Source organism: Engystomops pustulosus, chromosome 5 (genome assembly GCF_040894005.1).
Source record: "Engystomops pustulosus chromosome 5, aEngPut4.maternal, whole genome shotgun sequence".
In the NCBI taxonomy this organism is placed as follows: Eukaryota; Metazoa; Chordata; class Amphibia; order Anura; family Leptodactylidae; genus Engystomops; species Engystomops pustulosus.
Window position 1 is genome coordinate 203,702,493 of NC_092415.1, and position 23,962 is coordinate 203,726,454.

The following is a 23,962-nucleotide window of genomic DNA, read 5'->3' on the forward strand; positions in this document are numbered from 1 at the left end:
ATATGACACCTAAAAATAAATAATTTGTTGCATTCACTATACATCAATTGTAAAGGGTTATCCCAGTCTATAGTCTTAGCTCTATACTCATATCATAGCTTTGATGATTGATTGCAATCATCTAAATCCAAATTTGTATATAATATAATAAAATCCAAGTGAGATGTAGGTCTCCATCTCTGACCTATATTCTCTCATCCATATAATGTTGATGGACCCTTAAACTGTAACCATCAATTGAGACAATTTTTTTTATATTGTGTATGGGGGCATGTGGTGAACAATTTTCTAATATGCTTCATTAACAAATTAGGCTTCGTTTGTAAAAAAAAAAAATCAAGTTACTCCCTACCATAGAGATGCGTATTCCAGGCTTTATAGTGTGTGTCTATGCAGGCTGCATCAGCTCACATCTAATCTCTCTGTGTTTGGTTAAACAGCTCTGAGAAGGGAAGATTAACCCCCTCACTTACATCATGAACTTCTTGAACTTCATAAACATCATGAAAATCTTGTTCATAGCATACTACAGCGAGGAAGATAGCTGTGTAACCAACAGGAGAGGAGAGAGAAAACCGTCTTCAATCCTGTAGACAGATTTATCATAGCAACAGAGATGTTACACTGTCACCAAGGGGAACATTGTTGTCTGTTTCTTTACAAACTAAGCAGAATTGAAGAATTGAAGTGAAGTATATTGGAAAAATGTTCACAACACTCCGTACACATACAGAAAATCAAAAATAATCTGAAACGATGGTTACTCTACAAGGAACAAATTTTCGAAGACTGGGTCGTCCCTTGGTAAATAATACAATATCATAATTTAAAAAAAAAATTAAAATAATTATCATAGCTATATGTACAAATTCATGTTAATTCTATACTAAAGTGAAGTATTTCCCCCCGAAAATATTGGATAATCTTTACTTCTCCCTGTTGAGGATGCAACGTGGAAACAAGAGGTCTCAGCATTCAGATGCATAATAGTAACTCAGGTGCATGCAAACATTACGGGACGTAATGCTGCTCAAGAGAAATAAATACTGACTGCACATGCCAGACATGAAAAAAAACCTGCACAATAAATTAAAACGATAATTTAACGTTAAAATAAAAAAAAAAAAAATAGAAAAAAGCAAGCCCATTATTCCAATGACGACTATTAAGCCTAGCAATAAAGGTTAAGAGGCCAATGTGTCCAATGAATGTAGAAATGCAACATTGTTCACTCTTTGTTCCTGCTCATTGTCCCTTTGATGAAGGATGTGAAGATGCTGTTCCTCGGGGGCGGTCCCATCAGCATTGGAGCTTGGTTCTTGTGGGTAATTTTGATCTAAATAGAAACAAAATGTATAAAAAAAATCATTATTATAGAAGGTTTTTTTTAACAATTTATAGATTTCCAACCAAACACAGTAAAAATTAATCCAAAAAAAAATGAAGAGATTCATAGAAGTCCCTTCCCCCAGGGGATCTTATTCTAAATGTAGCCTCAAGATGATTTCAATAAACGTTTTACTGATGAATTTCTCATTTTGGAGACCCAATTAGTGATGAGTGCACCCGTCAGTATAGGCAGAACTCTCTGCTTGTTTGCTCGTGATTTTGAGAAATTTTTGTAGTACCATATATACTTGAGTATAAGCCTAGTTTCTCAGCACAAAAAAATGTGCTGAAAACCCAAACTCGGCTTATACTCGAGTAAATAAAAAATAGGTTTTACCAGGTTTTGTGGTAAAATTAGGGGTCTCGGCTTATACTTGGGTCGGCTTATACTTGACCCCCTCCCGGCGTTCCTCCCACCCCCTGCGATTGGTGAGGTGACATTTACTCTATTTGCCAGAGGCATTTAAAGGGTGCCAGCACCGATCAAGGGTGTTACCAGTGGGGGTGAGGTTTCTGGTTCAGTACCCAAATCTGAAAAGAAGTTGACCAGGTCCACTCCTTAACCATGATTCTTTAATGGTACATTCCGACTATAGTGGAGGGCTAAAGGGCATGTCTTTAGGGGGGCTGCAGGGCATTTCATTAATAGGGGGACTTCAGAGCATTTCAATTATAGGGGGGAACAGGGTATTTCATTCATAGAGGGGCTGCAGGGAAATTCATTAGGGGGCTGCATCTGGCATTTCATTATTGGGGGACTGCAATAGGCATTTAATTACTGGGGGGCTGCTGCAGGGCATTTCATTACTAGGGGGGCTGCTGCAGGGCATTTCATTACAGGAGGATGCTGCAGGGCATTCCATTACTAGGGGGGCTGCTGCGGGGCATTTCATTACTAGGGGGCAGATGCAGGGCATTTCATTACTAGGGGGGTTGCTGCAGGGTATTTCATTACTAGGGGGCTTCTGTAGGGGATTTCATTACTAGGGAGCTGCTGCAGGGCATTTCATTACTAGGGGGGCTGCAGCAGGGCATTTCATTACTAGGGGGCTGCTGCAGGGCATTTCATTACTAGGGGGCTGCTGTTGGGCATTTCATTACTAGGGGGCCAGATGCAGGGCATTTCATTACTAGGGGGGCTGTTGTTGGGCATTTCATTACTAGGGGGGGCAGATGCAGGGCATTTCATTACTAGGGGGGCTGCTGCAGGGCATTTCATTACAGGGGGGATGCTGCAGGGAATTTCATTACTAGGGGGGCTGCTGCAGGGCATTTTTTTTACTGGGGGAGGCTGTGACCAATACATTTCTCACCCTAGTCTTATGCTCGAGTCAATAAGTTTTCCCAGTTATTTGAGGTAAAATTAGAGGCCTCGGCTTATACTGAGGTGGGCTTATACTTGAGTATATAAAAGTTATTTAACATTCATTACACAAACAATATCAAGTATTTACTAACAGTGAACAAACCCTTGAAGACCTCATATACCCTCATTTGAGCTTGTGGCTAAGCAAACTATATTACTGCCTTGGATACCCATGGGCGTGAGTTGACACCCGATCTGAGACCCATTCAAAAATTCATTGACAATTAAAATTTTTTATATATATGTGTATGTATTCCTATCTCTTCATGATGAAGAAGATCATGTGAACTCTTTTGGTCCTGGATCCACATTTGAGTACCAGGCGAGAACGATATGTTACCAAGAGCCATAAAATAAAATCCAGTATTTTTTTTAATTTTGAAAATTGCCTAATTTACCCAAATTAAAACCAAATAGACCGAAGAAAGGAGTTTCACAAAAGAACCAGAAGTACTAAAACGTTAATAGTTGTCTCCTCGCGACTTCTCATTTTTTTGTCCATCTCGTAGCACCTTACACTTCCCTTTGCTCCACCATAGATCTAACAGACACCCATAAAGACGGAGAAAGGTCAGCCAACGGGAAAAAGCCACCAAAGATGAACTCGTTGTCTAATCTGCTAATGAGCCGCTAATGATATCACTCTTGTATAACTGCGCCATCCACCGGGGACAATGATACTATTTTTGATTTATTTTAGCATAAACTACCTTAAATGATACACATGGTGGAAAGATTATGTCGACGACGTTTCCTAATTCAAAATTAAAGAAGGAAGACATTTTCGCGGCGCCCGCTTGGCTTAAAGCTAATTGAAAGTGATTATCAAAGTGGCATTTTCCTTGTGACTTTAAGATACATTGTTGTAAGATAATCGATGTCCCTAATTACGTAATAAAAAGGTTACGCGTTGCCTTGGGGGCTGGCGATGCCGAAAGTTTCACTCAAGTCTTGGGAGACATTTTTCTTTAAGACCCCACGACTAATACTAAGGATTCATCATCCATTAAATATCAGTTGTCATCGGCGCCGCGGCCCCCCCACACAAAACGCATTTCCCTGGTCAGAAACACCGGTCTATTACGAGCCGCTAAAAATATTTCTTACAAAGTACATAGCTGACATTTGCAATGTGGAATGAATATCTTCCCCCCCCCCCCGTGCCATATATTAAATGTACTAAATAATAAGGTATGTCACGCACACGAGAGCCATTAGGAGCGAAAATTGAATTTTTAAAAAATTTTTGGGGAATCGGCAATTTTTCTTGACGAGATATTTGATAAAAAAAAAAAAATGTCCTGAAATTGCAGCCGAGTTATAATCCACAGAACTGAATCAATTTAGACTCCGAAAAAAGTTTGGTCACCCTTGAGTAACCTCCTCCTCTCATCTGGTTCCTTATTTGATCACTCGAAGCCTGGATGCTCTTTTATCGGTAACGTCACCCGTGATCTTGTAACGGGAGGGATTATGTAGAATACAGACAGTCCCCTACTTATGGACACCCGATTTACAGACGACCCCTAGTTACAGACGGACCTCTCTACCCTCTGGTGACCTCTCTGGATGTTACTATAGTCCCGGGCTGCAATGATCAGCTGTAAGGCGTCTGTAATGAAGCTTTATGGATAATCCTTGGTCCAATTACAGCAAACAATTTTGCTAATTTTTTGTCTGGATCTACAATTATAAAATATACAGTTTCGACTTACATACAAATTCAACTTAAGAACAAACCTATTTTTTATTGAAACAATTGAAGTGAGTGAGCCACAACCTCAATCGGTAAGAGCCTGACCCTGCCAATGGGCTATGCACAATATGAGGATGGAGGTGAGTATTAATGTTTGGGTTACTTTTGCGCCCATGGAGAAGACTCATGCAGGGCGATTTGGGACACTAAACCACCAGTCTATAATGACCTGTGGGTGGTTTAGTGTCCCAAATCTTCCTGGACAGGTTCTCTTTAAGTTTACAGTTCTTCCCTATTACAGGGTTCTCCAGTGGTTCTACCTTTACACAGCCTTGGGGCTTCTCCTATCTGTGGAGTCCAACTTTTTAGAATTCTGGACCTCACACAGCAGAGCGAGGTGAGGAGAGAGACACCAAAGAAAGAATAAGCAAAGAAAAGAAAGACCAAGATCAAGGTAGGCAGCACAGCACAGTGAAACACTATCACAATATCAAACTAGGAACCTATTGCTCAGGCACCTTCCTGTGAGGGAATATACCTTAAATAGGCCACGGAAGCAGGTGATTGGCTGGGAGCTGGTTCAAAGGTTACCAGTAGGTAACCAATGGGCAAGGACTAAGGTAGGTGCAGCCATGCGTCATACTGGATTTGAACACTACCTAAATACCCCTACCCCTTAATAACATGCACAAACACAAAGGTTCAAGTAAGATCACAAACCACAAATTATACAGGTGGTCTCCGAATTTACAGTTGACCCCTAGTTACAGACGGACCCCTCTGTCCCTTGTGACCTCTGGTGAAGTCTCTGGATGTTACTATAGTCCCAGGCTGCAATGATCAGCTGTAAGGTTTCTATAATGAAGCTTTATGGATAATATTTGCCCCCATGGCAGCAAAAATTTTTTAAAAATCCAATTGTCAATGGGACACAAAATGTTTAGTCTGGAGTTACAATTAAAAAATATACCTGTTCCGACTTCCATACAAATTCACCTAAAGAACCTATCTTGTACGTAACTCGGGGACTGCCTGTACAATGATTGGAATGGTCGGAGAAGCAGAGACACCCAGAGGTATCGGATGGGCCCCCAGATTATACACAAGGCCGGAATCGTGAGGTCTAAGATCAACTTTAATGAAAGTGAACATCCCCTTTAATATGGATTTCCATAATATCTAATCTTTGTAATACAGATGAGCCCATGTAGATGCTCCGCAACGAGTAGTCCCGTCTTCATGCTGCACATCACTTATCATAGATGCATTCTTAATTAATATTCTAATGATCTGATGCATATTCATTTTAGGGCAGATCATTGAGCATATAATTAAGTGGTATTATATGATATGATACAACGATGTTCATTCTGGTGTTTGTCATCATTTTTATGCAATCAGAGGCTGACATGAAGATAAGAGGGAGTCAGGGCCGTATTACACGTATGAGGGGGCAGCTCGGACGGGGTAACATTGTGCTGCTGGATGGGGGTATAACAAGGATATCAAAGAGAAAAAACACAAAGTAATAAAAAAAATTCTGTGTAGTAGAAAATTTTTGCCACATTTTGGCCCTGTCCATAAAAGAGCTGCATATGTAAAGTATCGTAGGGATTGAATATCTTAGTAAGTGTCCCAGGGAATATGAACGCTATAGATAGGAGAGACCGATCCTGGGCCAGGTTTACCTTTGCTGGCGGCATATAAAGAGTTATCACCGGTTATCGGTGCAGGGACCAATCGCTGGTGTTGGCGCTGTGGGAGGAGGAGATAATCTGGACAATATACCTGAACTTTGGGCTGAAATCCAGGTTAAGTTTTGGAGGCCCGAACCTGCAATGTTTGGCATGGACACAAACACTTTGGTTCGGGTCGGCTCATCGCTAGTCATAATTACTCTTCTCCTGCCAGGGGTAAAATTCTGTATGCCAAGAAGACCCAAGACAAGTGGCTTGTGGTCACCCCTTCATCACCCACCAACAACTCTCCAATATTTCCAATGATTCGCAAAGTAGTTACCTATAGTTGGCGCTAGGGAAACATTTGTAGAGTAGTGTTTTTGGCTTCTACCTCTTGCATTTTTGTCCCATAATGCATTGCACTAAAGAACTCATTTCCATAAGGAGAACCATTGCCTTATGGGAGCTAATACACCTGACAGCAGTACAGAGATGGGGCTCTGCTTTGGCTAAGGATTAAACCCAAGTCAAAAGAAGTCAAAAGAACCTGGAAACCTTTCAGCTCCCAGCCAATCTCCTGCTTCCTATATAAGGCACCTTCCTCCACAGGTAGGTGTCTGAGCAATAGGTTCCTAGCTTGATATTGTGCTGTAATAGTGTTTCTCTGTACTGCGCTGCCTACTTTGACCTTGGTATTTCTCAAAGTCAAATTATTTATACGTTTTATTATTTATACGTTTCCAAAAATCGTGACCGTAGTAGACCCTTGAAGTCATTGGGGCACATTTACTTACCCGGTCCAGTCGCAATCCAGCGGCGCATTCTCCGACGAGGATTCGGGTTCTGCCGGGACTCACTAAGGTCGTCCACCCGATGTCCACCAGGTGTCGTTGCTGCGCTGAGGTCCGCCAGAGTTCACCTTCTTCTCTTCGGTGCATGTGAGTGCGTGTCAAGCGACACAAATTATTTTTTAAATGCCGGTTTTTTTCCAAATCCATTTGGTTTTCCAAAGGCCACGCCCCCGATTTCCGTCGCGTGCAAGTAGGCGCTGATGTGACACAATCCGATCGCGGGCACCAAACACCCGGGGCAATTCAGGGAAAAACGGCACAAATCGGTAATATTCGTCTTCGTAAATGAGCCCCATTGTGGGCGTCACAGATCTATGTTTGTACAGTCCACAGTCCTAGACCCACTGGATGCTTTATAAATAGCTGTTTCTACCACCCTGCACATATTAATGATAGCAGTAATTTGGTAATCCCATAAGTGGTAATTTCTTGATTAGTTCTGGCCTGAACACCTGTGACGGTGGGACGCGGCGGAGCACCTTAATGAATGGGTCCCTTTCCTCAATGAGCATATTCATCTCTTCGAGGCCTCGAATGCGGCATTGTAAATAAGCGAGTGTTTTTGACACTTATGTTATGGCAGAGGTATTCAGAATAAGCTTAGCCCAGCGCAATAAAATCTGCTATTCGGGGGCGAAACCATGAATACATCTTTTTAAGAAACACATATGTAGACGTTTCAGGAGCGAGGTACCTGCGACGCGTTTTATGGTCGATTTAAGAAAATATATGTCAGTGTGATGGTGTTTTCTCAGCATATTAAGGGCTCCTTTAAATTTTTTTTATGCATGCATTTTGGGATCTCGTCAAAAATAGCATTTTTTTTTTCTAAACAAAATTTAATGAGAAGAAACTCAAGTGTGAAATGTTATTTTGGCAGATCTCCTGGGTACCGACACCTTCAAGGCTTGTGCACAATGTGGTCAGGGATAGGGTTATAGTAGTTGTTGGTGCAGCAGATTCGAGGCTGTGATACATGTGATGTTTATTTTAGCTTTTTTTTATCTTCAGAATTTTAAAAAAATTTATAGAATATTGAACACACTTTAAATAGGGAATTTTTATCAAATTCTAAAGTTCATCCTTAAAGGCGTTGGCTATCAATATCTGAATGGAGGGCCCTTGTATCTATCGGGTGTTAAGCCTGAGGTGCCCAACTTCTTCAGGTCTCCACGGGGTCGTGGAGTCACAACCTCAAAAGACCCAACTACAACAATCTGACTAGGGATTTATAGCCACCAATATCTGATCCATGGGATGTCAACAGACTTGCCATGCATGTGGAACACAGTTGGTTCCATGTACTTGTGGTGAACTTAAGACATCACTTTAGCTTTCGCAGAGTTCGGGATCTTCGGTTACATGGGTCCAAATAAAATAGGTTCAAATAGGGGGACCAAGTATCGACTACCCACCAATCAAATATCTGATCAAATATTTTCAGGCCGTAAGTGTGGATTTATGGTCAGTCAAAAGTTTCCCGAGGCGTGTTGTGGAACCCCAGGGTGATGTAGTAGGGTCTTTTAAATTTCAGAGACTGATGACAGATTCTTCAATGACAAATGGTGAGAAATTATATTTTGGAAACGCTTCCTACTCCCACCATATTTCTCACGTATACTGTAGATATTTTCAGTTTTAAAGTTTAGTTCTGATCTATCTCATATTTGGTTTTAGGACACCAATTTTTCATTACAGTAAGTGTCCAACATTTTCTCGAAGCGCTTGACCGGCTACAACTCACAACACAACCAATGGTTGGCCACATTTGGAAGTGTGTATGACACCCCTTTGTGACATTGTAGTGATGTGATAACAGAACTGGGAGAAGAAGACTGCCGGTCAACCTGAGCCACCAGAAGAAGAAGCTGAGATGGAGATACTCTGCCATAGACCTGGGGCTACTAGCCCGTGACTAGTGTACCAGCCTTCTGAGAAAGAATGTGATAGCTACACTAGGCCTTTCCTCAGCGTAGATCCCTTCTTCTACCAGGGAGGAGATTGGAGGAGTCAGCCCTATGATTGGCTCGTATTACTTTGCACCTGAATTTCTTTAGTAAGAAGGAAACTGCAGACCCTGACTCTCTGGACTTATTTCCCATTGGGGTGCACCACGCCATCCCATCCCTTCCGAAGAGCAGCAACACATGGTGACACCCCTAACCGGGCACCACATTTATACTTATCGATACTCTAAATAGATGCAACACACAGATCGCCCCTTGGAGATGACAACATATTGATGTCAAGATTTTTGTTAATGTAAAGACGAATGTATCCTTGCCTCAGTCACAGAATGACAATGTCTTATGAAACTTATTTTGAAACATCTCCAAACAATTTATCCTGCTTGAGTCTTAAATGAAATCTACCAGCAGCTTCTTGTGTACTTGTTTAAAAAAAAAAAGCTTTAAAATTATGCAAATGTTCCTGAGGGGCTCTGGGTTTCATAGCTGTCATTTGACCCTGGAGCTCCTCAGGCATTTGCATAATTGTAACACCTTTTTTTGCAAAAACTAAACACATCGAGACACAAGAAGCTAAAAGAAGAGCGGATCCTGCCAGATGGGTTGCACACCTCCATGTAAGTGCGCTTGGTTGACAACCCTTCATCCTGGTGGTAGATTTCCTCTAAGGGGGTTGTCCGAGAGTTATGAAAATAAACTAAAGGTCCCGCACTGCTGTCGCTCCGGGCCGGGCGCCATGTAAACAAACATGGCTGCCGGAGCAGCGCTGGACTCAGCTTCCGGCCAGACCTGACAACCATCCGGGCCGCATTGCTGTGAATAAAGACGGGTAGGCGTGGCCGGCCACGGACGGCCAGAAGCTGGGTCCAGCGCTGCTCTGGTGGCCATGTTTCTTTACATGGTGTGGGACACCGGAAGGTAAGTAGATCTTTATTTTTGTAAGCAGCCCCCTCTGGCCACCTTTAGTTTATAGTCATAACTCTCGGACAACCCCTTTAACCAGTGGCACCAACAGGTTCCCTTTAAGTCATTTGCAGCAGAAAGTAACCACATTGTGTGATTTTATTTTCTGTTCTCTCTCCCTCTTCCATTAGTTCAGGTAAATAAGACAATGTAATGGTCCCATCATTAATCCTGAGCACAAAGTGGAGGTGACAGAGCTGGAAACATTATGTAAATGATTCAGACTATTTTTGCATGTTTTGTTTTAATAGGTATCACTGAGCCCTTACATTAATAAAGCCTCTGTGCTCCAGTCTGTAACAGATCAGTGTCAGACTATGGGAGTAATATATTCCGCAGATACCAGGAAATGACAGTTTGGATTATTTTAAGCTTAATTAAAATGTGCAATTTTTTTCTCTTAATTATCCTAAATTAATTAGAAATTACTCATAGGTAATCTTTGCTCTTACCAGTCACAGATTTAAAAGCTGGTGCCTTTACACCTTCGCCTCCCAATTCTGCTCCGCCGCGAGCACGCAAGCAGTAAATTGTGTTGTCAGTGCTGAGAAATAATATTGATGACTGTAAAATTAAAGTAAATTATGAGAAGGTAAACAAATGGAATTAATGGCGCGGGAGGGGAGGGGGTCTACTAAAAAATCTATGTGAAGGCTTAAATATTTAGGAATGTTGTAGATGTCGTTGGTCCTTGAGTGATCCTCTGCTAGGAGTAAAAAATAATCTACATGTATCACCTCAAATTTATATTAATATAAAAATATATAAACAATTTTTTTTCAGTCTTGCTTTTAGTTGTTTATTTTTTATTGTATTTTTTTATATGGTGGTAGGTTGTTTCAGATGAAATCAAATCAAAAGACAAGGGGGGCACTGTCTCCGTCTGGAGAAAACAAGGTTTAATCACCAGAGGCGACAGGGCTTTTTTACTATGAGAACTTTCAATCTGTGGAATAGCCGAGCTCAGGCGCTGGTCACAGCAGGGACAGCAGAGAACTTCAAGAAGGGTCTAGATGCCGAAATAACATTGATTGTTATGTTATATAGAATTGTTTCCCATAAATCCCTTCCTCATCCAATCCCTTCCCTTCCTTGGTTGAACTTGATGGACAAGTGTCTTTTTTCAACCGTATAAACTATGATACTATGACTATAGTGGCTGCCTTCTTGCCCCAATTTGTGCAAAATCATCTACCTTACAGCATGCACCTTGGGACGTAGATAAGTTTAGTGTAGTGGGCATGCTTTGTCTCCATCTCCATTACCAAGTGGGACCTCAAAGAAAGCTTAGAGGGCAGCACTGTGGGACTTTCAGTGCCCTGTTCTTTGGGGACAACACATTACATTGTCTTCAGAGAGCACAGAACACAGTAGTGTGAGGACACACACCCCAGTGTGAGAAGCTACAATCGTAGAATATAAATCCAAATATCACAGTACTGCTGCTACTAACAACAACAACATACACACAGATCTGATTACACAGCATTGGCTGTGTAGGACAAAACAAATCCATTCTAATTCCGTGGGATGGCTAGGATTTGTTTGGACAGGTCAGGTATTTCATGGATCAATTATGATGACAATTATGATGACTTCTACTTGTGTACAAGCCTTGAAAAAAATTGCAAATGCTAGCGAATCGGTAATCGGAGGGTGGAGGGATTTGAAGGGAAGTTGGCGCAGGGCATAGAAGCAAAACGTGTCATGGCCACCCATCAAATACATGAAGAGGTCTGAGCTTGAGAGGATCCGAGGCTGCCGAGCACATTATTAATAACCCCAAAGACTGGAGTCATCCATAATACAACATATCAGACTGATTCTATGAAATATTAGTCTATGGGGGTTATTTGTTGTATGGTAGCCCCTGCGTCCCTCTGGTGCAGCCGGATACATCAAGAGGCTTGGTCCTACCGGGGCGTAGAAATAGGCACAGTCAGAGACTTTTCACATGTGGGGCCAATGAAGGGACAGGAACGCCTTGTGCCGGCCCCTGGTGTGTCAAGCCAATGCGAAGAGGAAAATAATAGCAAATTCTAGCGATACGTGACCATTTGCGATTATTTCAGGGCTTCTACACCTGTGTCAATGCACTGAAGCCCTGACAAATAAACCCTTATATTCATAGTCTGTGATCTTCATATTTAGTGACAATTTAACATCACAGACACAAGAGGTTCAGATCAGAGACACTGAAGATCCATTACTATTAATATCTTCCATGGTTTGCGGTGCTCCCGTAAATATCACTTCTCCGAGTGAGGGAGGATAGAATTCCCTCTACAGCTAATTAATAGGATCTCGTAAGAACATGCAGCAGTGAAAATCAGACGAGGAAAGTTTTGTAATAAATAAGAAGTGAATTCAATTGATACAAAAATCCACCTTTATTAAAGGGGTTTTCCATCCTAAAAATATTTATACTATTATTGATTAGGGATAAGTGGACCTATTCAGGTTTGGGCAGTGTCGGACTGGGGTTCCTTAGGCCCACCAGAGAAAATCAATCAGTTGGCCTACTCTTCATTATCACCCCAGGAAATATACTCTAGCAGCCTTCAAATTGTGGTGTTTTCTGATGGACCCCTGGGGTTCATTATTGGGTGGAGCCAGGGCCCACTGGAGGATCCTCTGGTGCTCTGGTGGGCCAGTCCGACACTGGGTTTGGGTACGGCCAAGTTTGTCCAAACGTTCACTATCTCTGGTAACACCTAGTGCCTGCAACCATTTCCTCAAGGATTGATGCTCCCTGTGATGTCATCGGTGAGCGACAATCCATGGCCATGTCTGCCGGGAGGAGGAGATTACCGAAGGTAATTCAGGTCCATCAAAAATTTCTGAAAATTATCATTTTGTTCAAATGATTGTATTGCACTGGATCTGGACGGCAAGATGACATTTAGATTCTGTCTTAATGTGTTTCATTGTTTCCAAAACAAAGATGGAGTGGATATTTTATATGGTGGATATCAATGGTGTTTGAATTATATTACTGACTTACAATGGGGTCTATTGAGTTCCATCTTGGGGTCTTTGAAATTATTGTTAGGACAGTCCTGAAAATGTTTCTATTCTTCCAATAAAGCCAAATTCTTACAAAGAAACCTGGAAAAAATGGATTTTCTTTCCTTTTAGGTTTCACCCTGACCCTTCCCAACCATTATTGTCTTCTTCGGATGTGGATACATTTTCTCAAATTTAAATTGTCATAAAAATTAGAAATAGAAGTCAAAAATAATATCTGATAAAACAATATAACAAAAGAAATCTTGTAGTCTTTGTAACCTAACTTTTACTTTGATGCTAAAAACAACACTGAAACCTCAACAGCATCTTTGATGTTATTTTTGCTGTTTTGTTGGCTCATCCAGGTTTACGGAGAAGTGGGAAAGCGAGCTCATGAATTCCCTTCCACAACAAGCTGCTGCCAAGACGGAGTGAACTTGGCCCGTGAATGGCTTACCTTGATAGTAGTTGATCTAATGTGTTTTTTGGCTAAGACCCCATCTTGCATGAAGAGTGAAAAAGGAAATAAATTATGTGGAGGCTATGAATACATTGCATTTAGATGCAGGGGAAGGCGCTCTCCGCAGTTTAGGAATGAATACAAATGTTCTTATGATCTATAGAGAAACCATGTTCGGAGAAACGGGGGAGATGGTGATATTATAAAGCATTAGGAGGAACATGGGCAGTAGACGAGATGCTCCTGAAAAGAAAGATAAAAGCTTTGGATCTTCTACAGTTGTTGTTTTAATGGTTCAAAACTACAAACTGGGGTTGAATGTATGTTGCTAGGTTCTTAGAACTTCTTACAGTAACCATAGTTGGGTAGATGATGGGAAGAAGACCTTGTAAGGCTGTAGAAGGACATTATGTCATCACTGCTTTCTGAACCGATGTGTAATGAAGATCCATAGTTGGATAAATTATGGCTGTGGTGAAGGACAGCATATAAATGTACTGTGGTGGCATCATCCATGGTCAACCAGGTTCGGCACAGGAGTCGCCTGGAAATATTATTCTGTCCTAACGCTGCTCTGTATTGATTAAACATGCACCGCACCCAATAATCTCCTCCATGGTCCACTAATAGTTAACCTGCTGTGATGGACCGAATCATTATATTATCAGCATTTGGACCAGGATTCTGACATCACATAAAATGTCCTGGGAATCTATATTCTGAACCCTTGGCTTGTCTTTCTGTTATTCCCTATGGTCTATATATTTGGTACCTTGTTGCCCTTCTGACTTGGCTCTGGTGACTTTTCTTATATTTTTTTTTATCTTGTCCTTGTCTGTTGTTATCACTTAGAGGTAAGCAGGGGCTGTTGCCCAGTTAGTGGCACCTTCTAAGGTAGATCAAGCAAGTAGTCAGGGTGAGATTGGTGAGTTTAGAATCAGGGCTCACAGTCTTTGTCCAGTCTGACCCGTTACAATAAATGAACAAAACATATACTGTATATATATATATATAATAAAAAATTATCTGACTCATCAGAGCAGAGAATCTTATTCCTCATAGTCCGGGTCCTTCATGTGTTTTGCACACTGTATGCGGCTTTCATGTGTCTTGCACTGAGAAGCTTCCAGACTCTACCATAAAGCCCCGACTGCTGGAGGCTGCAGTGATAGGTGACTCCTATCTCCCTGCTGCATCTCTGGAGCTCAGACACAGGGATCTTGGGGTTCTTATTTAGCTCTCTCACCAAGGCTCTTCTCCCCTGATTGCTTAGTTTGGCTGGACAGCCAGGTTGAGGAAGAGTTGTGGTTGTCTCAAACTTCTTCCATTTAAGGATTATCGAGGCCACTGTGCTCCTTGGAACCTTGAGTGCTGCAGAAAATGTTTTGTAACTTTGGCCAGATCTGTGCCTTGCCACAATTATGTCTCTGAGCTCCTTGGGCAGTTCACATATTACTTGGGGAGCAAAGGGCACATTACTGGGGGGCAGAGGGCACATTATTGGGGCAGAGGGCACATTATTGGGGCAGAGCGCACATTATAGGGGGAGCAGAGTGCACATTACTGAGGGGCAGAGGGCACATTACTGGGGGCAAAGTGTACATTACTGAAGGGCAGAGTGTACATTACTGGGGAGCACAGAGGGCACATTACTGAGGGGAAGAGGGCACATTACTGGGAGTCAGAGTGTACATTACTGGGGGGCAAAATGTACATTACTGGGGGGGGGCAGAGTGCACATTACTGGGGGGCAGAGTGTACATTACTGGGGGGGCAGAGTGCACATTACTGGGGGGTGCAGAGTGCACATTACTGGGGGGGCAGAAGGCACTTTACTGGGGGACACAGTGCACATTACTGGGGGACAGAGTGCACATTACTGGGGGGGCAGAGTGCACATTACTGGGGGGCGGCAGAGTGCACATTACTGGGGGGGGGCAGAGTGCACATTACTAAGGTGCTGAGTGCACATTACTGGGGGGAGCAGAGTGCCCATTACTGGAGGGGAGAGTGTACATTACTGGGGGCAGAGTGTACATTACTGGGGGGGGGGGAGCAGAGAGCACTTAACTGGGGGGCAGAGTGCACATTAATGAGCAAAAAATAACTTTTTTGATCTTTCAATTTGGCTAAAATGAAACAAAGAGTGAAAAATGTAAAGGTGTCTGAATACTTTCCGTATCTAATGTATAACCTTTGTATTGCTTTTTTGTGAAATTTTTAAGGGAGAGAACACAAAAATGAGTGTTTCAGATGTTTGCTTTTGTACACTTTCTTCGTTTTACATTTTTGGACAGTAGTATTCCTAAAATGTTATGTTTTTTTTTACTGTTAAGTGTATTCCTTGGAAATGGAAAGAAATCTCAATGCTGCCGCCTAATGATAGCCCAGAGGGGAGGACATTAACCCATGTCTCTAATTTCCTTTATCTCCAGACCAGATTTAATCTTTGGACACCAAATATCTGATGTGTAATAAAGATACGCGTTTTCCCGACATGTTACCCAAATATTTCCAATTTGCACTGATTTTCCCTGTATTGCCCCCGGGATTTTGGCGCACGCGTTCGGATTGTGGCGCATCGGCGCCGGCATGCACGCAACGGAAATCAGGGGGCATGGCTGAGCGAAAACCCGACGGATTTGGAAAAACCGCCGCATTTAAAAAAAAAAAGTGTTGCGGTACTCGTGCTTACCTTCACTTGGTCTGGCTTGGTGAAGATCAGTGTATTCCGGGGAACTTCAGCACAGCAGCGCCACCTGGTGGACGTCGGAGGAACTACCTTAGTGAATCGCCGGAAGACCCGAATCCACCGCAGAGAACACGCCTCTGGATTGCGAATGGGCCGGGTAAGTAAATCTGCCCCATTGATTTCAATGTTCATTATAGCATTGTACCCTTGGAAGTAGTCAATCTTGCCTAATCTAGATTCAATCCTATGAATTGCTTTTACACCCAAAATAAAATCTCCGGAGTTCATCCCAACGGACCAGAGTAAAGAAAACTTCTAAGAAACAATCAGGAATATTTTATGTTACTATTCTTGCCTAAAAACATAATGTTTTTAGCCTTTAATATCTCCGTGCGCTCATTGTCTATATTTCCCGGACCATGCATCGGAATGCAACGTAAGCGAACCACAAATCCATTTCTCTGCAGTAAATAACGGAGCGATCGCAGAGAGTGCTTACGAGAGGAATCTGAAATGAGACATTCAGCCTGGTTATAATTTATACTGCCTAACATTTTCTTGGAGATCATCTCTGCTGGGAGGTAAATGGTGGAGAAATGTGATGTGACATTGACAAACTGTAATTACCGAATAACCATTCATTTATGCAAGGCAGAAGATACAGCTGGAAGAGGGTGACAATCCACGAGAGAGAAGACCGAAGTATCATGGGAAAAGGAGTCATTTATTTCTGTTTTTTTGGATTTGGTTTTAGGATTCCAAATGAGCGGAGCTATTGAACCCCTTTTGGCAGAACTTTTGGGCTCTTCTGGACTTTGATACATTCATGATTCATTCATTGATTCACATGACAACCAAGTGTAGCACTTGGCCAAGGGCTCTTTGACCATCAACTAAACCCCTTCCAGATATGGAGAAGGTAACAACTCCTAGAGGTGCTCACCTCCCATCAGGGGCGTAACTAGGCGAGACATGGTCCCATAGCAGATGTTTGAATAGGGCCCCGTATACCCTTAGAAAATATACACATTTGTATACTCAAACATTTATACTCTCTTATACACATTTATGCTCCGGTAAATATGCTGTACAATGTGTATAATTGTGTATATAATGTACAAGCTGTATATAATGGTGCACATCTTCCATTCTTTAATGTGTCCGGTCAGATGCTGGGGATCCCTGACACTGTGGGCCCCATGGCAGCTGCTATGGCTGCTACCGTTGTAGTTACTATGATACTATGATACTATGATACACCCCTGCCTCACATACAAACAAAGGATCGGTCATGTTCAAATCCTTCTGCTATAAGTGCATCACCATTCAAATTAGTAACAATCCGAGTGGCTATCCACGATCCCAGCTTCTGGGATACTTAATATGTAAGTACCTACTTAAAATTGTGGTTGTCCCAAACTTCTTCCATTTAAGGATTACGGAGGCCACTGTGCTCCTAGGAACCTTGAGTGCTGCAGAAATTCTTTTGTAACTTTGGCCAGATCTGTGCCTTGCCACAATTATGTCTCTGAGCTCCTTGGGCAGTTCCTTAGACCTCATGATTCTCATGTGCTCTGACATGTGAGCAGTGAGGTCTTATATAGACAGGTGAGTGCCTTTCCTAATCAAGTCCAATCAGTTTAATTTAAAACAACTGGACACCAATGAAGGGGTAGAACCATCTCAAGGAGGATCAGAAGGAAATGGACAGCATGTGAGTTAAAAATGAGTGTCACAGCAAAAGGGCAGATTAATTTACATTTATTTCTGTCAGGATGAGAGCAGAATGCATGTTACTGGAGGGAAGAGGGCACATTTAAATTTTACTATCAAAATGGAAGCCAATTACTGTGTAGAGTAGTGGTCAAACTGTAAAGACCCTGTGCAAAATCATCTTTCCTCCTTGTCCTAGGACTTCGGGGAATGGCATTATAAGGTAGCCCCTTAGAATTCAATCAACAAACTCATCCAGTGCTTAGTTGATTTCCATGAGATGGCTTAAAGGACAAGCCCATCTATAGTGTCCGATCAGCATTGGGTACTGTATAAGAACTTATGTTTGCCCCTTGGATAATTAGTTCTTAATATAAACACCTTTAATGGACAATTATCCTTTTTGGCTGCTACATTTGGTCAAAAACTCTAGAGGAAGGATCGGCAACAGTTCTGCCAAGATTGAACATTAGGATTTCAAAGTCTATTACATTCCTCTAAGAAATAGATCAAACTGGAAACCCAAAAAAAAAAATAAGAAAATAAAAAAAATAAAAAAATATAAAAAATAAATTAAAAAAATAAAAAAGAAACATTGTTTTCCATAAGTCACCTTCTTGTCTTTCCCTGTCCAAGGGGGAAAACTGTATATGACATACTATGGAAAGTTAGAAGTAACTTCTATAGGGTTGACTTTTCAAAGAGGTAAAGCCCAAACATCCCTCCACCATTGACCTAGAGCAGGCATAGAATAGTCTATCCTCTTACATAAATTAGGTGTCTATGGGGGTTATTTATCATGGAACCAGCTCCTTGGGACAGTTCTATGTCTATTTTTGGAGCTCCGCTGCCCATCAGATTCATTAAAGTGACTTTGGCCATTCTTTTCAAAAAGTCCCTAAAAAGTCTCAAAATGCATAAAAAGTCCCAGCACATCCCCCATCAGGGGACTGGATTGACTGTGAGACTTTTTATGGGACTTTATGCAAAAGTCCCAAGTCATGAAATATTGCACTAGCAGTAGTTTTATGCTTACACCAGATTAATGAAGAGCTGGAAATAGTCCTGCAAGACCTTTTAGCATAGGAAAGTCCCAAAAAACCTCAATGCCAATTTTTCTTTAGACTTTTTTACACCCAAAAGCCCAGAAATACCAATGATAAATAACCCTCCTCATGTTTAGAGCATTATTTTTTTTCCGTAACCCAACAATGAGATGTAATTCTATACAGATGATCCGGACTCATCAGTTCTTCAACGGAAAGCTCTCAAAATTTCCCTTTGAAGCAAATATGGTAAATTTCCATCACCGAGGACAAGTAAACGAGGCCAAAATCTCGATTGACATTTATGAAAATGTTCTAATATTTTTTGTCATTTTTTCATAAAATCTACTTACGGTGCACGGTGTCTGCATCCAGGGTTCTCCATCGATCTGCATAGGGAGAGATTTGCTGGTCCTGGGAGTAAAGATAAGGAAAATTCAGAAATAATTCATAAGAGCAGATAACATCTGGGGGGGGGGCATTAATCATGGGGGGTCTCAGGTTCGCCTGTTTTTGCGCCTGGTTTGTTCTTCTTTTTGGCTCCTGATCTATGATGGATCTGGTTCTGGCTTAGTAAATGCACTTTGAATTTGTCGCATGTCCCATTCATTTGCGCCTAAATTTGCGCCAAATTTGTCTCAAATTGTTAGATCTCATTTGTGACTAATAATGAAAGGAGACTGAGAGAATGTGACGGAACGTTCAGGGCTTCATCTCTGCACCAAAACCTATCATTGTGATGTAACTGCAGGGACTAAAAGTGACAGAGATGGAAAAAAAAATAAAAATTCTTGCTGAAATGAGTCTTTTCCTTTGTTATTATAATTTACAGTAAATGGAGACTGATAATATTCTCAGATCTGTACAATAAGACAATAATCACTCCCAGAGATGATCCCATAGACAATGATGGAGTCGTTACTGGAGAAATGTTACATTATAAAACTGCTCCAAGGATTTTCCATGTTGAATGGAGGGAATTCTTCATTTTGGAACCTAAAATGTCTGTTTTTAGTAATGAAAAGTGTTTTTTTTTTTGGAAGTGCAGCTGCTCAGAGGAGGTGCATTTTTGCGCCTATTTTGCGCCTTTTTAGGTGATAGATCTCGAGCAAACATCTGTATAGCAGCCGCTCACTATGTCAGATAAGGCGCAGGGACTCAGAACCACTAAGTGCAGGACTTTGCCGTGCGCTAGAAAATGGGATGCGCCAGATTTTTGCGCAAAAAAACGCTCAAAACAGTCCAACAGACTATGATTAATGTCCCCCTTAGATAAGTAATCTGTCTGTCTCTGTATATACATTATCATAGTAATAAAGCTCCTACCTGATAACCACAGAGGAACATTGTGCGAGACGTCTTCCTGCACTCTTCAGTCCTGTGTAAATCTGACCCATCTCCATGGCTCCTTCCAAGCCCACCACCTCCAACAGCTGATCACTTAGGTCTACAACAGAAAGACAAAGCCATGAATCCTCGTGTCCTTGTGTCTTACCTGTATTATTCACAAAAAATGTATTTATCATTGACAATCCTTGAGAGGGTCCCCCTTCTAAAACCAAATCAAGTCTCTTCTTTGGAAAGAGGTTGGTACTGGACACAATGTAGCCAATAGTTAAAGGGGTTTTCCCAACAAACAAGTTAGGCCCTTTCCACAGGTTAGGTCCTAACTTGCTGATCGGTGTGGGTCTCAGTGATGAGACCCCCACAGATCACGAGAACGAGGAGTCTGATGGGGTCTCAGGTACTTCTGTCGGACCTCACGTCGTTCCCGGAGATGAAAGGAGCTGATGGAGATTGCCGCTTGTGGATAAACCACAAGTCATAAGGAGAGCTTCACTGGCTTATAGCATATCCCCTGGTCTATAGACAGGGAGTCCTTCTCATTGCTGATCATAGGGTGACTGTCATAGAGACACAACCCCTTTAACAGCAAGGAGCCATAATAGTGACAAACCAGACACAGAAAGTGTAACATTATAAACAATGGATTATAGTAGGAAACAAATACCGTATTTTTCGGACTATAAGGCACACTGGAGTATAAGGCGCACCATCAATAAATGCCTACTAAAACGTCTAGGTTCATATATAAGGCGCACCGGAGTATAAGGCGCACCGGATTATAAGGTGCACCATCAATAAATTCCTGCTAAATGTCTAGGTTCTTATATAAGGCGCACCGGATTATAAGGCGCACCGGATTATAAGGATGAATGACCAGCAGGTGGCAGACCTGTGCACAGTTCAAGGCAGCTGTTGTCTGTAAGTACGGTTCATATATTAGGCGCACCAGATTATAAGGCGCACCGGATTATAAGGATGAATGACCAGCAGGTGGCAGACCTGTGCACAGTTCAAGGCATCTGTTGTCTGTAAGTACGGTTCATATATAAGGCGCACCAGATTATAAGGCGCACCGGATTATAAGGATGAATGACCAGCAGGTGGCAGACCTGTGCACAGTTCAAGGCAGCTGTTGTCTGTAAGTACGGTTCATATATAAGGCGCACCAGATTATAAGGCGCACTGGATTATAAGGATGAATGACCAGCAGGTGGCAGACCTCTGCACAGTACAAGGCAGCTGTTGTCTGTAAGTACGGTTCATATATAAGGCGCACCGGAATATAAGGCGCACCGGATTATAAGGATGAATGACCAGCAGGTGGCAGACCTGTGCACAGTTCAAGGCAGCTGTTGTCTGTAAGTACGGCTCATATATAAGGCGCACTGGACTATAAGGCGCACCTTTGATTTCTGAGAAAATCAAAGTATCATAAATAAATATATTTATTATAAAATAAATATAATTGAGAAATCATAACTGAGTAAACTATTAGATAGAAGTTCGACCAAATTACAAAAAAAATCCTAAAAAGCATCAATTAATAATAATAATAATAAATATACAAACTTTTAAAATATATAATAAAAAAAACAAAAATAAAATATACTATAGTAGAATGTAATATATAACAAAAAGGATCTTCTAGGACATAAGTCACCATATGATAGATGTCTTTGGTAAATTGTAAGCTCCACTGGTTCAGCGTCCACATTATAGATAAAGAAAAGACTCCTATTTTCCAGATTATTGGAATTCCCAAGATACTGGACTACCTAAATGGGTGGTCTACAACCTGAAGAGCTCCCCCCTCAGTGATGGCGTGCCATTGACCGGCTATTATGATGGTTTCTTCTTCTTTTTAAGCCAAAAAATATTCAATTTGGTTAAAAACATCTTCTTTCGGTTGCGGTGTTTCGGCACCGCTTATCTCCCCTGAGAACCAAGGATCGGGCGTGATCCAAATTTCAGCATCTTGGATCTTTCTTTCAACAAGGGACCCCCATATACATAAGATAGTTGGCTTCCATTGCTTCCATTGGAAACTGGGTCAACCAGAGCTTTAATCTTCTCTCCGTTAAAGGAAATCTACCACCAGGTATTTCAGATCGAGCACACTCACATGTTGCGGAGCGCCCCCTCAGTATGGAGGTTAATCATAGAAGCCCAGAGTTGCTCTGGTGACTCCCCCCACCTTAGTTCTTCAGGCTCATTTGTATGTTTTTAAAAGACATTTTTGGAAAAATGGGGGCACAAGAAGCTGAAACAAGACCAAATCCCGACTGAGGAGGAACTCAGCAACATGTGAGTGAATTTGGTTTAAAATACCTGAATCTGGTGGTAGATCCACCAGGTCCCTACATCAATCAGTTCTCCTACTCTGCATAGAGAGTCAAGAGCTGGAAGCCATTGGTTCCATGTTCCTGTAGTGGTCAGGCACAACACCTACCGGCATGAATACTTTTCACAGATTTAGTGATGGTTCCAGGCTTCTTCTATCTCCATGGCCTCTATTTTTGTGGTGCCGAGCACCTAATCAGTTTGGGGGGACTCAGTGTTGACCCCAAACGACCAAAAATTACTGATCTCTCCGAAGGAGAGTGTCCTAGGACCAAGCTGTTGCTTTGGGGTCCCTAGAAAAGTGTTTCGACGCCAAAATGATTCCACTTATTACTCTAATGATGAGAACTTATACAGGGGTCTCTCCCCGTGAGAGGAAAATGATAGGGGGTGAGAAAGGAAAACATTGCTTCAATCTTCAATATTGATATTTTTGTGGCCAAAAAGAATTTTTTTGCTTGAGAACCCCCAATGCATCACTCAACTACATTGTTCCTTGTTCTTACACGCGCTAAAACTGAAGTTGAGTACGAAAGTGGAGCCTTCTTATTGCCAGGGCCCCAAACTATTGGTTTATGGGTAAATTCTTGGTTAGGGGTTAGGTTTGGAGTCTATAGGACTGTTGGGGTTTGGTAATGACAACCAGAACCAGAAGTGGTCCCATTTTCATCTCAGTTGGGTCCCCTAACCTCTACCAAACTATTGGTTTATGGGTAAATGCTTCCCTTTCCATGGTTAGGGGTCAGGTTTGGAGTCTATAGGATTGGTGTGGTGTTCCAAGTTCTCCTGTCCCAAGTGGTAAAAAGGTGTTGGGGTTTGGTAATAACAACCAGAACCAGAAGTGGTCCCATTTTGATCTCTGTTGGGTCACCTAACCTCTTATGGGTAAATTCTTCCCTTTCCATGGTTAGGGGTCAGGTTTGGAGTCTATAGGATTGGTGTGGTGTTCCAAGTTCTCCTGTCCCAAGCGGTAAAAGGTTTTGGGGTTTGGTAATGACAACCAATACCAGAAGTGGTCCCATTTTGATCTCTGTTGGGTCCCCTAACCTCTACGTCTTAGGTCTTCGATGGAATCTTCGATGGATTCCCGTAAAACCTCTGCATCTGTTTCCCCCTATAATGAGGCCCGAAAAGACAAGCCTCTTTATTAAAGACAGTGAAAGAGAGGCGATCCACAGGAGGGGATTGTCCCAGATGATGTAGACTATTTTTTTAAGGCAGAGCATTGTGGAGGATTTGTGAATGAGGGTTTTGCAGGGTTTCCCAGTCAATGAGTGGTTACAGTGTGTGGGAATGTTTTCACAGCTCTGTGTCTCTTCTGGCCTCTTCCATAAACGCAGCTACTTCACGTGTCTCCTCATATTAGCGCTAGGGGTAAACAAAGCGTGCTCTCATGAATGACGGCCCATGTCAGCACATTGTGAATGGCGCACACAGAACATCT

At 41.9% G+C, this 23,962-nt stretch overlaps 1 protein-coding gene across 2 annotated transcripts in view; it reads right to left on the reverse strand.

Moving 5' to 3' along the window:
* Positions 1 to 867: 867 nt before the first annotated feature.
* The window catches only part of DGKB (diacylglycerol kinase beta), a 366,542-nt gene continuing 343,447 nt past the window's right edge, over positions 868 to 23,962 (reverse strand). For both annotated transcript variants that reach the window (XM_072154389.1, XM_072154390.1), the window contains exons 23-25: positions 20,158 to 20,278; positions 19,185 to 19,245; positions 868 to 1,336 (exon numbers count right to left, since the gene is read on the reverse strand). In XM_072154389.1, the coding sequence (XP_072010490.1) occupies positions 1,229 to 1,336; positions 19,185 to 19,245; positions 20,158 to 20,278 (290 nt within the window). In that variant the 3' untranslated portion in view covers positions 868 to 1,228. The remainder of the gene's footprint in view (positions 1,337 to 19,184; positions 19,246 to 20,157; positions 20,279 to 23,962) is intronic.